At 44.0% G+C, this 15,824-nt stretch overlaps 1 protein-coding gene across 2 annotated transcripts in view; it reads right to left on the reverse strand.

Moving 5' to 3' along the window:
* Nucleotides 1-2,235: 2,235 nt before the first annotated feature.
* Nucleotides 2,236-15,824, reverse strand: part of eif2b3 (eukaryotic translation initiation factor 2B, subunit 3 gamma) — a 35,854-nt gene continuing 22,265 nt past the window's right edge. For both annotated transcript variants that reach the window (XM_086129681.1, XM_086129680.1), the window contains exons 6-12: nt 14,422-14,511; nt 12,856-12,992; nt 12,284-12,474; nt 12,116-12,181; nt 11,780-11,928; nt 7,117-7,220; nt 2,236-2,378 (exon numbers count right to left, since the gene is read on the reverse strand). In XM_086129681.1, the coding sequence (XP_085985807.1) occupies nt 2,326-2,378; nt 7,117-7,220; nt 11,780-11,928; nt 12,116-12,181; nt 12,284-12,474; nt 12,856-12,992; nt 14,422-14,511 (790 nt within the window). In that variant the 3' untranslated portion in view covers nt 2,236-2,325. The remainder of the gene's footprint in view (nt 2,379-7,116; nt 7,221-11,779; nt 11,929-12,115; nt 12,182-12,283; nt 12,475-12,855; nt 12,993-14,421; nt 14,512-15,824) is intronic.

Here is a 15,824-nt window from a genome sequence, read left to right on the forward strand (position 1 = left end):
CTTCAAAGCGCGACGTTGAGGCCAGATGACGCGTCTACGATACTGAAATAAGAAGTACATTTACAAAGAACCCCGAAAGCTCATGTGTGATAGGCCAGATAAGTGACAAAAATGAAAACAAAGCAATTTTTTTTTCACTAGTGTTATAGTTGGTTTGCATAAAATTTAAGATGAAGTTTCATCCCCCCCCCCGCCAATTTTTGTAATTAGTTATTGATGGATATTTGCATCCCAATGAGCTGACCTTATTTCGTAAATGAACAAGATGGTCACGATGCAAAACACAAACACGACGACAATCGCTCGACGGGAAAAACAACAACTGACATCAATGCGAAAACACATAATGAGCGGAGACTATTTGCAACGTTAACTCAACGCCCAAATCAAATTTCACGCTCTTTCTGTCAAATAGGATAAAAGCCTCGCACCAATCCAATGACCAAGACCAACAGAACAACTCACATTGTCGTCATTTTATGCAATACATTGAATCTATTTAACATTCAATGCTCCGATTTTTTTTTTGAGTAATGCTAAAGAAGTTACTCATCAGCTGCTCAACGCTTATTTACTTGTGTTATCCATTTCTTGTATTTACGCAATAACTTGTTTGGACACACACACATGCACACACACAAAATCAGTGGTGCGATCTGTTTGTGAGACGGCAGATTAACAACGGCCACACACAGGTAAGTGTAGGCATGAAAGTGCGAACACACACACACACACACACACACACACACACACCAATGATCTGGTAGGCGGGCTGAGCCGCGGTGGCGTTGTCTTCAGGGGACTCCGAGGTCTTTGTATCAATATACAAACGTGTTATGCAAACACCGGCAGCTGCCACGTCTCATCATGAGCCGCGCCAGAGAGGTCAGAGTGTCAGATGGTTGAAAAAACGTTCAAGGCTGCGCCCGCGTGAGAGCCGCAAACGGGGTCTGTACTTGGTCGGACATTCGCACGTTCGGGTGTGCCTTCAAATGTCGAATATGGCTTCCAAAATGAAGTGATGGAGTTACGAGAATACAGGTAGCTTTGTGTTTTAAAAAGAATTCTTTTAAACCAGGGGGGTCTCAAACTCCGCCCTCGGTAGCGGCGGCCAACCTGCTGATTTAAAAAATATATACAGGTATATATGACCACTCACAATGTGTTATGGGTGCAACGAATTAGCTATCGTGGCTGTCCGTAACACGAACAGCTCTACGTTGTGCACGTAGAAGCCTATTTACACTTTTGCGAGGAGCAAAATGTGAATTTTGACCCGCAAACTGGGACGCAAGACCGCTTTTTTTTTTTCGAGCATTGTCCTTCAAAGGAATCCGATAATGGGAAGGGAAGGAAAATACATTCATGTATGCTAATACGCTTGTATTAGCGAAGGGGATTCCTGACTTTTGACAGCGAGTCGTTGCTCAAGACAGTAATTGTGTTTGTGACATCACGTTTGTAGTCGAGACTTCTGAAAAGCATCTTGTGGTCAGCGGGGTTTTGCCGAACCACATGACGGGATGCCGATGTGACTTAACTGCGATGGGGGGGGGCTTTCAAATTAGACTTCATGTGAGCATTTTATGCTCTCTCACCAGTGAGGCTTTCCTCCGACCACTACTGACACATCAAAAATCATCCAGATTATTATTTTTTTTTATACTCCGACACAAAAGGAAAGCGAGGCCGCCGTAAATCACCCGCAAAACAAAAAAAGCTTTGCATCTAGACAACTCTCTTCGCGTGGTCTCCCTTCGTGACTAAAGAACTTCCAAACCTGTAATTTCAGAAATGCTTCACCGAAGGGATGCAATAAATCTTGTGACAGCAAGAGGAGAAAAGAGGATAGGGGGAGGGGGGGGGGGATAGTGGAGGGTGGTGGGGGAGTAAAAAGAAAAAGAAGAAAGGCATTGGCTACGAGTACGCTTCCTCTTCCGAGGAGTGCGTGTGAGGGCGGGGCGTTGGTGTTAACTGATACAGGATCAAGCCGGGTGGTCCACAACTGACACAGGCACCATTTTTGTGTACAAATAAACGGAATCGCGCACTCCATTGTGGCGACCGCTCCCACCGCTTTTGCTCGACATGGCTGCTTTTCACAGCTGGATAGTGTGCAACGTCGAGCACGCACGCTGGGAACAACGGAGAGAGGGAGGAACACAACCCTGGAGTAGGGCAATTAGACATGAGCAGGAATAACAAAAGCACCGTGTGCAAATGACAAGACGTGAGTGGATTTGAGCTTTTATTGAAACGCAAATTTACAAAGGCCGTGTAAAGTGTGTCACCGGTTTCCAGGTTGTGACGGTCAGGTGAGGTCACCTAGATCTCCATCAGCTGGTCTGTGCCGACGATGACCTCATTGGTCCTCTCAGCTAAAGACACAAAAGCAAGAAAACGAGGATTGTCAAACCGTGGCGATTCTCAAGGCGGGCTTTCTTTTACGATGACTTAGACCTTCACCCGCAGAGAATTAACCGTACGCTAAATATCGTGTTGTAAAAACTCAATGACGACAAACATGAAAAAGATTTCAAAAACAACCTTGAACAAATTCAATCCGGGGAACGTATAGCAGACTCTGAAGGACAAGAAGTGCAACGGATGAAACTGCTCCTTGAGTTCGATGCGTCGGAACGCCAACCTCTTAAAGCTCGGATGGTCTCGCTTTCCATTCCTTGATTGCCAAGTTGCCAACTTCGAAAGTGGATTTGTGGCTTCCAACCGCAAAAGGGGAGCCCTTGTGACCTAATGTCACGTTTCGGGGCTGAGTTAAGTGAGAAAAGCTGGCAAGCCGCAACAAATGTCAACTCGCTTCAAAGACCGGCTTGTCAAGTTGGTGCAACGTCATTCGGTGGTGCTTTTTTTCTTCTTTTTTTTTATGATTGGCTGCTATGCTATAAGATGATGTCGCTTGTAGGCGACACGCAGTAAAAGGACCACAACTCCCAGACGAAATGTTTAGTCCTTCTTCTGTCTTCTGGCCATGCTTTTCCCGAAATACACACATTTAAATATTTAAATATACATTCACCCTTTTCGTCCACCTTCTAACTTGAAAACATGACAAACTGTCCACTGCTGTCCCTGAAAGGGTTAATTGCCAAAGATGAAAATGAAGGACAATTAGTTTTAGTTAGTGTTGGAAGCTTAAAATGTAGTCTGATTTGTTTAGGTTTTTTTTTGGGGGGTGTCAGTCGGGAGAAAAAGGCAGTCAGCCCCTAGACCGGCTATCACGTATATATTTGAACTGTCTGGTTGCACGCAACTTTTTAATTCAATTTCACCTCAATCCAGAACTCGATTCTGATCTATGGAGCGCAAGGCGGAGAGATTTGTACAAACGCCACACGCATAGAGGACAGAACAGGGAACCCCGAAGCCAACGCTAACATAACAGGAGAGGTTTGAGGCTTTCCACATTTCAGATGATGCTGACCATGCCAAACAAAGCCTAATTCGTCGTTTCCGATGCTTGCGAACGCATCTGAGAAGAGTCCCAGCAACAAGACGCGGCGTGGCAAGTCTGAGCTCATGCTGCCTGCTACCTGAACCCCACAAAGGAAACAGATGATGCCTGAAAGTACGTCTGCCTGCAGCCGCTTTACACGCCTCCGTCCGAGCCGTCCAAGCCCCGACATCTGGGCCCATCCAAAGCAAACTGTGAGCGAGAATAATGTTCCATTCACGCCAAGCGGCTTCTAGTGTGAAGGAATCTCTTCGCAAGCGGGGTTTTTTTCCTCGGCTGTGCGGATGGGAAGACAAACGGCGCGTGGGGCAGCGGGACCGAGGCTGCTCGATTTATTGCAGCGGCTCGTCCGTAACGCATAAACAGAGGGATCTTGACATACGAGTGAACCGACTTCAGAGTTTGTCGAGTTGCGAGATGCCGTTTGGTTGATTTTTCATTTTGTGAGTTTGAAATGGACCGTCGGATGGCCACACCCCTTAAAGGTACACATTCCAAACAAATAATACAGTATGAACAGCAATGACGAGCCCGATTCCAATATTTGAAAGGATAAAAGTCCGATAAATAAAACAACTAACTTTTTTTGGTCCTTGTGAGGATAAAAGCGGATCAGAAAATGGATGGAGATCCTGACGAGCGACAAACGCAAAAGTGTGATGGCACATCAAGACAAAAATCGCGCGGCTCGCCGCGGAAAGTGCACAAAGCCAATCAGAAATCGATTCGAAAAGCGACGTTTTCAAATGATCTGAGGGGGATTCCGGGTGTGCGAAGAGTTGAAGAAAGAGGAGGAGGTTGGTAAAATGTGTGTTGGACCTTGTGTATGCTCAGACCTTAATCCGAATTGAATCACTGTTGTTTTGTGGCTTACTGCGTGCGGATGAGCCCTTACTGACGCACAAGACGCAGTCAGTCTGTCTTGACGGCTTACTGATGGACATTACCGGCAACGTAGAATTATACAAAACACAGCCGCCGTTTGTGTGTTTTCAAAACACGCAGCGCAGAGGTGCAGTGTGTATGCACGAATATCAACACCTGACAGCAACGTGTGTGTGTGTGTGTGTGGTGGACAGTCTGTGTGGTCCATGGCTCCTCACAGCTTTTGAAGTACCGATAGTGAAATGTCTTGAGCAGCCTCCCACTGCTCCTGTCGCGACGCTCACGTGTTGCTTTTTCTACTTTGTGAACTAATGTTAATCTTCTGCTACCGTGTTACTCTGGAGGATCAATTATCTGCTCTCCATTCTTCTTCTCTGCCTACTGTCCTTCTTTCATTCCACACTCCCTACCATCTGGCTACTCCTTCCTTTGTGGGTTTTGAGCTTCCTTTTGAAGCTCGCTTATCAATTTGTCCTTCCTTTTTAATCTTGTATCGGTTCGGTTCGTCTTAATGCGATATCCTCGCTGGACTTTGGACACCACAACATGCTACGTTACATCCTGTACATTTGTTCCCGAGTACAGACCGCACGGTAAAAAGCACGACGTGTATTTTTTGGGGGGGGCTAAAACTGTCATTCGAGTTGAAACAAGTTTGAACGAGAATGTACAGTATTGACATTTATGGTTAGTGAGCACAACAAAGCGAGCCGAGTTGTTTTGACTTCTATCTTGAGGTTCTTTAAAATCTGATTTATTTATTGAAAATGCGGGAAAGCCAGTTTTCACAAAAGCAAAAATATTTTGTGGAAGCGCAGTTTAAAATTTAAAGCGCTGCTGCGGCCATTAAAGTGACAAAATATGAAGCTTGGTCTTTGACAGAACTTTGGTTGCGTGGCTCGCGCACTACACAATTATGCGAGTAGCTTTCTAGCATTGGATGACATTATGTTCGCAGCTGTGTGCCTTGCCAGTAGTTGCAACTCAGCCAAAACACACACGCTGATTTGCGACACTCTGCAGATACGCCGAGGGGGAAGCTATTTTTTTGGGCACAATGATCTCGAAAACAAAATGAGCAAGTTCTCATATTTGATACCTATAAGCTTAAATCAAAGTGTGAAACCTTCAGCTTTATTTAATACCACACATTCTCGTTTTAGTGGATAAAAGCAAAATTTGACCGTATTTGCCATACATGGGAGGATGCTTGACTATTATATAGTTGATATGATAACTTGAAGTAGGAGATCATTTGGGGGGGCAGTATCAAGATATTTGTGGCGGAGTACAAACAACATTCTCGCGGGATATAAGCTTGTTGCACTTTATATTATTCACTCACATTGAATGCATTTTTTTTGTCATTAGTACAGCTTCTTGTTGACTTTGAAACTTAGCTTGTAGCCGACGTGTGCACATTTTGAGCATGACGTCTCTGATCCACTGGTTAAAGGGCACTTTGATTCTCTCCTCTTTCATCTGAAACTGCTTCAAACAACAAAGCGTGTGACGGAAAAGTGGTTAGGACTGCACGACTGTCCGTGTTTTATGTTATGTGTTGTGTTTATTATTTTACTTTATGTTAACTGTTTTGTGAAGCGCTTTGTTACAGCTGTCGCTGTTGTGAAAGCGCTATATAAATCAGCGTGTATTGTATTGTATTGTATTAGTACTATAAGAAGAGAGATCAAATTTATGAAGGTTGGATGATAAATGGATGAAGTCATCTTAGGCAGCTGGCTCAAGTAAAGCCTCTCCTTTCTCACGAGCACTTTGAAACACTAATTCATGCCTTCGTCACACCCCGGCAGATTTTACTGTCATGCATTTTACTTTGGAGTCAGCCAATCCTCCATTCAGCATTTCCAGTTGGTCCAAAATGCTGCCGCTCACCTCTTGTAAGAGGGAGCACTTATGTGCCATCTTAAAACTCATTTTTATTCTTTGGCTCTGGTTATGAATGTGTTTTATTTTTGTTGTGGTTTTAATTATATTTTTCTCCGCGTACTGCACTTTGTCGACAGCGGTGGTTGTTCTAAAGTACTCTATATATACAGTTAAGTTGGTCTGCATGAAACACTGTATTAACGAATGCGTTGTTGCTTCCTCAAGGTTGAAGAAGAAGAAGAAAAAAGATTCGATTTAGATGAAGACTAAAACTAAAGCCAGAGTCCAAGCGGTGTTTCTTGAAGCGCTCCATTGTTCTCGCAATTAGGTGGCGCGGCGGTCTGGTGGCCCGAGCGCGCGTCTCTTTCTCTAAACGCGCATGTGTGCGCTGGATGTGGCTGGAGGGCGCTGCTGTTGAATTCCGGGTGGTCCTGTTCTGGCCTTGCTCTCTAACCTCTCCGTCAATGTGACACACATACGCGCGCGCGCACACACACCACACACACATTCACTGACACTCACGCACGCACACCTACTCCCATATAGCTTTGGCTACAAGAGGATTAAGGAAACGAAAAAAAAAATCCAATCGCTTGATCATACACGAAAAAAAAAAGTCTTTCACTGGCTGACTTTCCAGACAACTCTCTTCCTTAAGAGAGGAAACAGAATTTGATATTTATAAAGTCCCATTTGTGCTATTTTTGCCTCATTTACTTTGAATTTCAAATTGATGGACAGTAACATTCACCATTTCTGTCCAAATTTTTCTGTTAAAATATGAAATCGAGGCAATTCACATCTGTTGATTGAACGTGGTTGTTAATGTTGTGGTATTTTGTGTTTTGTGGGTGTGTGTGGGTGCTCACCCGCGTCTTCGATCCGCTGTCCGCATCCCACCAGACAATATTTGAGATCCGAGCCTCGGCCAATGACGGCATTGCTGCAGATCACGCTGCCCTGGATGTTGCACCTGTGAAACAGCATGAAAAACATGATCGTCTTTTCTTTTTTTTCCCCCCCCAAGGATTAAGGATTGCCATTGTTGGTTTTCAATTCCGCATTGTTTTAGTATTTTATTGTGTTGACTGTTTTTATGTGATTCTTTTATTGTTTTCATGGTCTTTGTTTTTATAGGTCAGATTTTTTTAAAAATATATATTTTATGTAGAGCTTTTTGTATGCAGCTGCGGTTGATTTTAAAATGTGCTATTGATAAAGTTGAGTATAATGGAGTTTTAAAGACTTCTGGAAGGGAATCAGTAAACTGAAGTCATTGTCGTTTTTGTGAGACGATAAAGAAAATGCCACTCTAAGTACTTTTACATTTTCGGTGTAAAAGTAATGTAAAAGTACTTAGAGTGCTGTAATGTTTGTTTAAAAAAAAACGTTGCTTTGAAAAAATTGGCCTGATGACAGCTCTTATCGCGAATTTTCTTTTTAATTCAGATCACTCGCATCTGAAGTCACCACTGTTATTCAATTATTAACCCAATCGAAAATAGCACCACCACCTGATAAAGAATTGAGATCATTATGTGGAATGGATTTGTGTTTCATTGTCTTTTACAATCAGCAGAGGCGCTGTTGATTCAATTTCAATCAATTTCCCGTCTAAAGAAGTCAACCCAATGCCTGCAATGGTAAATTGAGCCACACTGCTGCTATGGCTACTCCCTCCTGGCAGCATTATTCTACTCAATACAGTGCTGGGATGGAAACAGGAGTTCAGAACATTCAGAGAACAATGATTCAGTCCATTTAACCCACATCCGACAAAAGAAATTTTGCCTTGTACTCAAAATTCATTAATTTTACTGTTATGTCAAAAACACGATTTTCCCAATGCATTCTTTTCAAGTGCCTTCGGAAGATCTGATCTCATTAATTCCACCCCCAAAAAAACGTGTACACTCGCCCACATACACACAGTCACAAGCATTCATACTGGGAGCGGCCCAGCGCGACCACAGCTTTCCACCCGGCGCGGCGCCACTGATGTAGCGCCACGCCGGAGGTGAGCGGAACGTCAAGCCTGTTTGCGCCGTTCACCTGCTCTGAAACGTTCAAGATCGAGCATCCCCACCGGACCCCGGTCACGTGCCATCCGCATTTCTATTCAAGCGTAGCAACAACGGGCACATGCGAGAGCGTGCTTGAGGACATCGGGGGGGGGGGGGGGGGGGCTGTCAGCTCCCACCTGAGCTGGCGCTACCGAGATGACCGCGCGTGCTCCCCTTCAACCAAACCGTAGCCATAAAATTTTTGGGAGCGGACACACAGACGGTCTTGTGTTGGCTGAACATGGAGGCTGTCTATGCGTGTGTGAAATGTGTGGGATGGAGAATGTGTGCGTGCGTGCTTCAGTAGCTTGGGGAGAACAGTGGTGAACACATGTTGGTCTTGCCCGGGCGAGTGACGCACACACACTTGGCCCTCTGTGGCTCCCAAACAGACAGGTTTGTATTGGCCCGTTTTATTCAGGTGGTTACGCCAGGAAAGAGTAGAAGACGGTGTGCGCGCGTGTGTGTTTAAGCGACTGCCACGGAGGTGGTGGTGGTGGTGGTGGTGGTAGCTGGTGATGGGAGATTACAAGAATCCCAGTTTTGTAACATTAGCGAGAGAGGGGAGAGCAAGAGACCACCAAAGAAGTTTCAAAGCAGAAACACCACTAATTACTAACACCAGGGCTCCTCCTTGCCATGACCACCCCATCCTCTCTCTCTCTCTCACACACACACACACACACACATCAACCCCCACCTCCTGTTGCACCCCCCCATAATGTTGACCCCTACTATCCCCCCTTCCCAAACACGCAGCGCTTTGTCAACAAGCTCTGGTCAGCTCCAAACAAAGAAACCAGAAATGCGAGGGGTTTCGCCGACATGGCCAGGGTCTGCTAATCCGCTCATACTGGCTCTTTCTTTCTTTCCCTCTTTCTCCTTCCTTCTTATGTCCCCTCCCCACCCCACACCACCCCAAACGAAAGAAAGGAAAGAATTGCAATTTTCTCCCCGGAGTCGAGCCCGCTTTGCCCACTTTCTTTCGCAGCTCCTCGCTCGCTCTTTCATGCCTTTGTGCATGCGCCTACGTGGCCGTGATGAGGGTCCCCACGCTGGCTGGCTGGGGTCCTCGAGAGGTTTTAAGAAGCGCTGCGCAGGGACGGAGGGACAGGAGGGAGATGGCGTCGAGGCCTCGGCGCAGAGAAAAGGCGCGAGTGAGAAAAGAAGCGGAGCCTTTGAATAAGTGTATTAAAGAGCCGGACTAGGCCAAGATGAATCTCTTTGCGCCAGAGCGGAGAGCTGATTAATCTCCATGTCAATTCTACTTCTAGTAGCTTTTGCTTCTTTCAGTACAAGCGCTTTCTTGTTGCGGCTGCACGAATGAGTGACTCGGCGTCATGATGACATCAGTGAAATATGTGCAGCATCACAGATGATCCCAGCGTGATTTGATTCACTCATTACCACGGCAAAGGAGGTTTTGTTGGGCTTGGTTGTTTGCGATGACGATTATGCAAAAACGACTGAACCGGAATTTGGTGGAGGCCAAAAGTCCAATTTTTGAATAAAGGTGAACAGCCAGGATTCTTTGCCATTTATTTGTGTTCACAATTAATTAAATGATTTAACCAACAAAAACGGATATTAATTAAAAAAAGGTCATAAATGTTCCGTGAATAAAATTTTAATCATCCGATAAAACGGCGGAATGTTAGGGAATCCATCCAGATTTGAATGCATTTCAAGTATTACTGAAAAGAAATAAAATAGCACATTTTTTGAAGGTAAAGTTATAAATGGTGTGTCAATACAAGTCTCTTATCAGGAATAAGTTGCAATGTTCTGACAATGACGTTTTTCATATTACAAGCATGCAATGTAAATGGTACGGAAATTGTCGCAATGTTACAAAAAAAAAAGGTAATCTATGAAAAGATGCGACGTGATGTTGATAAATTTTCCTTGTTTTGCATTTTATAATGAGAATTGTCTAACCAAGAAAAAAATCGCAACATCGTTGGAAATTCATCATGGGAATCCAGTCATTGTTTTGAAGAAAAAGTCACTAAGTTGAAATATTACAAGTTGAAATGTTACCAAAACTAAAAATTCATATTATGAAGGGGGAAAAAGTAGATATGCTGAGAGAAACTTGTTTATGACATTAAACTGTTACAACATTTCACCCAATTTCTAAACTTCTAATTTCTCGCAATGCTAGAATGGAAGCACGTGCATGTTGTACTTGGATGTCTCTGAACTATCGACAAGAAAAACAACAAGTCCTATCTCTCAAGCCAATGTGATGTTCAAATGAGCTCGGCAGACTTCCACTCCCTCATTTCCAAAATGGCACAGGATTTTTACTGTGTGGAGTAACAAGGGTTCATAGTGTTCTGTGAATTCCTTAAACAGTGGGAATCCTGGTGTGGCCAAGTAAATTAGCGGTCAAATGAGATATTGGGATGTTGTGTGCTTCACTTCGGCAGCTCGCCGTTTGTTTGGAGCTGGCCTCTGGCTGGTCGCACACCAATAGCCACATTGTGGGCCCAGTGAGTCTCGTTCGACCCCGTGGAGCATGGAAAACAAAACCTGTGACACCTCCCTTTTACACAGCATCTGACAATACACGCACGCACGCACGCACACTGTGCACATCAGCAGTCGCTATTGGCACGTATTTGAAAAAAGTTCAATTTTGAAGAAAGAAAAAAAAAGTTATGAGAATTTTGCTTGTAAATTATGAGTAGAAAATAGATGTATGGCTTGAAAAAATTAAATAAATCCTAATATGTCTGCCCCGCCCCTATTTTCGTATATTGAATCTTTATCCGAATTTTCAGCTGCAATATTGCGAGGAAAAAAAGATGACAGGTGAAGAGGATGAAGAAAAACGCTACATCAGAATAAAAGAGTTGCAACATAACACAAGTACTAATATTGTGAGGAAGAATGTCATAATGTGCTATTATTACAAGAGTGAAGTTAGAATGTTACGAGAATTGCCCCCCCCCCCGCCCCCCAAAAAGTTGTGTTATTCAAAGAAAATACATCAAAGAGTTACGAGAAATAGGTCAGAATGCTAAATGGAAAAAGAGGTTATGTTATGTTCCAAGAATAAAATCGATAACTGGACCCGATCCTCACCAGTCTTAATCTTAACGCTGGTATGCATTTATACTCATAATAATCCTATACACGATAAACAGTGGGAGTGGTTGATAAAGCGGCATTAAGAAACCACACATGGAAAATAACCATATAATTAGAACTTCTGGGTGTTAACAGTATCTTGGCAAGCAGAAAAAAAAAATGAAAAGAAAACATTATTCAGCATAGTACTGTAAGCGTGCCCCAACTGAATCCGGCGCAACCCTTTAAGGTTACAATTAGTTACAAAGACCTAAACCATAAACATGCCTTGAGAGCAGAATTCTTTCTCAATGTGTACTTGGGAGCTCACTTCAAAGCCCCCCCAAAAAAAAAAAAAAAAAAAAAAAAAATTTTTGGTCGCGCGTGTTCTCACCCCTCTTCTACGGTGACTCCGTGCATGATGATGGAGTTGGTCACTCTGACTTTCTCCTTAACGGTGGTCGAGCTTCCAATAGTGGACCTCTTTATTGAAGTCTTATCGGCGATGTGACACAGTGGCCCGATCATGCTGTCCGATCCCATCTGAGGAGACGACGACAGTGCGCAGACAAGAGACGTGACTCATAGCAACACGCGCACGTACATGTGTGATCCTCATCAAAGCCTAATATAAACTCTGAGATCATCTGACCATCTGAGGACAATTAGCACAAGCCCTATTGACCAGGAACCGCGAGACAAAAACGTTGGAGCGACCGCTGACACAAACCTGACATCGCTCCGAAATGACGGCAGAAGGGTGGACTGCTGGCTCTTCAAACAAAAGCTTGGGAACCTTGCAAATGGACCAGGGGGGGGGAATAAAAAAAAAAAGTCAGCGGGATTACGTAGGAAGATGTGAAATGTTTCTCTTATCATCGGCAGGCCTGCGGCTTACCAGGCGGTTCGCCTCGATGTAGGCCGCGATTGTGTTGACGCGGTAGCAGAGGCCCTGGTCCATGATGTGCACGTAGCAACGGAGCTTACCGCCGTGGTATGCCTCGCTCATGTCCCCGTGATGGTCGTTCCAGCAGGAGCGCTCCTGGGCCAGCTGGAGGAGACGATCGTCCCGTGATGAGATGAGAAGCTCTGGGAAGAGGAGAGACGGGTTTGCCAAAGCTTTGGTTGCTTTGCGGCGACCGTCGGACGCAATGATAGCTCGCATGGAGGCCGCTCGGACTTGCGGCAGACCTGTATGACGTCATCCATTTGTGAACGACAACGCGAACAACATCGAAATGAGTTTGAATCCAAGGTGACAAACGGCGCGCCAGATCAGAAGGGGCGCCGTGGGTTTACACACTCTATCAGTTCTTTTGACATGTTCTTAAATCCAAACAAGATTAAATATGTGCACAATTTCACACATCTGCGTGATACAGAAGAACAAATTGAGTCCAGAGTTGATTTCGAGCAAATGGGAGTTGCGTTAATCGGAACCACTGCTCTTTCTCTGCGCGTGATGCGAACCGTTGTTTGGAGAGTTGTCACTCTTCGTCTGGCTCTGCTCATCAGTGTCATCTTTTGGTTTTGGACTGCTCCTTGCCTTGGAAAACTGCTTGCGCACCAAATATGGCACGAGCTCGCCACGGACTGATGAAATGGATCTGCAGTCAAGAGGAGGAGCTTGTTTAGCAAGAATGTAAAGCAGGCGTGTCACTATTTCACCATGCTTATCATGATCAAGTTTTGGAAAAAAGTCAAGTGTTTTGTTTTGTTTTGTTTTCCCCCCCCGACAGGTGAAGTTAAATTAACTAAGTGCATACGCTGACAACATTAATGTTATATGTAACATTATATTTTCCTAACATCCAACTTTGGAGTATTCCAAGGTCTGTAAAAGTACTACTGCAAGAAATAGAAGCCTTGGAGCACTTTTTTTCTTTTTTACAAACAGACAAGATTTGAATACATCTCTCTTATGACTTCCATGAGCAGGTTAAGATGAATTACGGATGTAATTTATTTGGTTATCCTCGATGCAAAGCACTGCTGTGCTCGGTGTTCCTATCCAACACTCGGCATCCCCTTTCAACCTCTCCCTTACTTTCTTTTAAAAGGGGAAGATTCGAATTTCCATGTGAATGACAGGAGAAAAACAACAGTTACTGTGTCCATGTCTTCTGGAGGGAAGGGAGGCGGGAAGAGAAAGGGAGAACGAGAGGTGTCGAGAGACTCCAATAACAAAAAGACAGAGAGCAAACTGCATATAAAAATGTGTAACCTGGCAAATTGTTGTTTTATTGAAATGACTTGGCCGCAAGAGATTAGTGTTGGAATGGCAGTTGGATCGAGAAATTTGGTTTCGTGAAGCTGTGGCAAAAAAGTCTTTGGCTGCTGGAATTTCATTGCAGTTGTGTCTTTTGGCCAAGCCGTCAAAGGATTCATTCCTTACGTGATGTTTGCTGTGACTACAACGCAGCTTTATTCATTTCTGGTAAATGTCCAATGGTGTTGTTATTTTGCCCAAACTGAACAGTCATTAGTCCAATTTTGGAATTTGAACAATATCCAGAAACAATCAGCACCGTTAAATCCCATGATTTGAACAGCTTTGACACAAAAGAGGCCACAGATAAAAAAAGCACTTTCCGTTATTATCATTCACACGATGTTGAGGAGGAAACTGAAACGGGGTTGATTTTGGGTTGGACAGCTTTGCGAATGCCTATTTCCACAACGGAGGCCAAATTGTTCCAAATTTCGGCGCAGTGGGACGGAGCGGCGGGCGGTCAGGTGACACGGCTCCACTTCACAGGCTAAAGGCCTTACAGCCTGGCTCGGTGACACGCCGTAAAACAAATTAACACCTTCGTAGAATACCCTGCTAACAGGACCTTTCAAAACCTCACACGCTGCGTAACCCTCTTGAACATTTGCTACAGATTAAGCGGTGAATGCGCGAGTCTGGGCAGTGTTTCGCAAGCCAGCGCGTCGAGTTAAATGCGGAATATTTCAGATTGCTTGGAAAGACATTTCAAAGTTACACGGGGGGAACGGCATGTTTCTGATTGGAAAAGAAGTGGATGAACTCACTTGTTGTCCGTTAGAAAGTCCACCACTGCTTTTTTCATGCAATAAAGGTGGGCGTCCACAAGGCCTGTTTTGATGAGCATCCTTGGATGTCTGGGGGGAGAGACAGAGAGTTGCTAAACTGATTGGTTATGACTGATAGTTCATTTGATTACATCTTGAAGCAAATGACCAAAATAGGGTAATCACATAAAAATAATCAATGGGCTGCGAGGGTTAGTTTTAAAATGTACTCTGATAGTTACGCGTTACCTGTTCTAAAATGTATTTAGTAACGTCATCCAAGTACTGTAATATTAAAGTAATGTAACATGAATTTCTCCATACCAAGTGTTAAAAAAACAATAAAAAATAAAAACCCCGTATTACAAGAACCATGAGGCAGATGTGCTACCCACGCAACAGAGATCGATGGAAAAAAAGATAGATGGATGGATGGATTGCAGGCCAAGAGTAATTGGCTGTTTTCAAACCGTCCCTGAAGGCAACACTTTCAATTGCTAGCTTGCCAACTTGTTAGCTATACAGACAGACAACTTCATTTTATGAGGCAAATGAGTTTTGATAGCTTCATAAGTTGTTACAACATGTGAAAGGTATGGGAAATTGTCCAACAAGTTCAGAGTGGCTAATCAATGACTCAACTGTGTCGTCTCACTCCCCACATTAAAAATGTAATCCTGTAAAAAGAATCCAATTTTTGTCATAAATGGATCAGTCATATGATTTTGTGCTGGGTGGTTCTTTTCTGCAATTGTTACAGAAAACAGTTACATTTCCATTTTTGTATCCTGAATACATAACACCGTTACATGCGTTCCGTTACTCCCCGAGCCTGGGAATAATCCGTACGATAATCAATTCTAAAACGATTCATTTGTGCCAGCCCTAGACTGAAGTGGGCAGTGGACAAACACACACACACACACACAAAAAAAAAAGAAAGTGGTCGGCGACTCTCCACCACACACGAACCAACTAAGTATGAAAAAAAAAATTTTGGGGGGTCCATTAAAATGACTTAATTCGGATTTCGGTTGCGTAGGAATAGCATGTTTGAAAGAGCAGAAAAATTTATCAATTGACGGCATTTTAATCAGTTGGAACAGTAATCCAAGTACTTTTTTTTCCCCCAGTGTAAAAGACATCGATCGAATAGAAATACTTCAACCCTGTATCAGGTTTAGGGGGAAGACAGGTTTATGTCGGCAGGGGTGTACGCTAACACACACGACATTTATGAAGCGAGAGCCAAAGAAAAGCAAGTCATCCTTCAGGCTTCAATAAACGAATCCACCCCCCCCCCCCACCCCCTCCGATGCCATACACATATTCCTCTTCCAGCGCCCATTCAATTATTAGATCGTAAAACAAAAAAATACACACGGTGGGCGGGGGAGGGGGCC

Source organism: Hippocampus guttulatus, chromosome 14, assembly GCF_054856545.1.
Source record: "Hippocampus guttulatus isolate MCC_2025c chromosome 14, RoL_Hgut_1.0, whole genome shotgun sequence".
Taxonomy (NCBI): Eukaryota; Metazoa; Chordata; class Actinopteri; order Syngnathiformes; family Syngnathidae; genus Hippocampus; species Hippocampus guttulatus.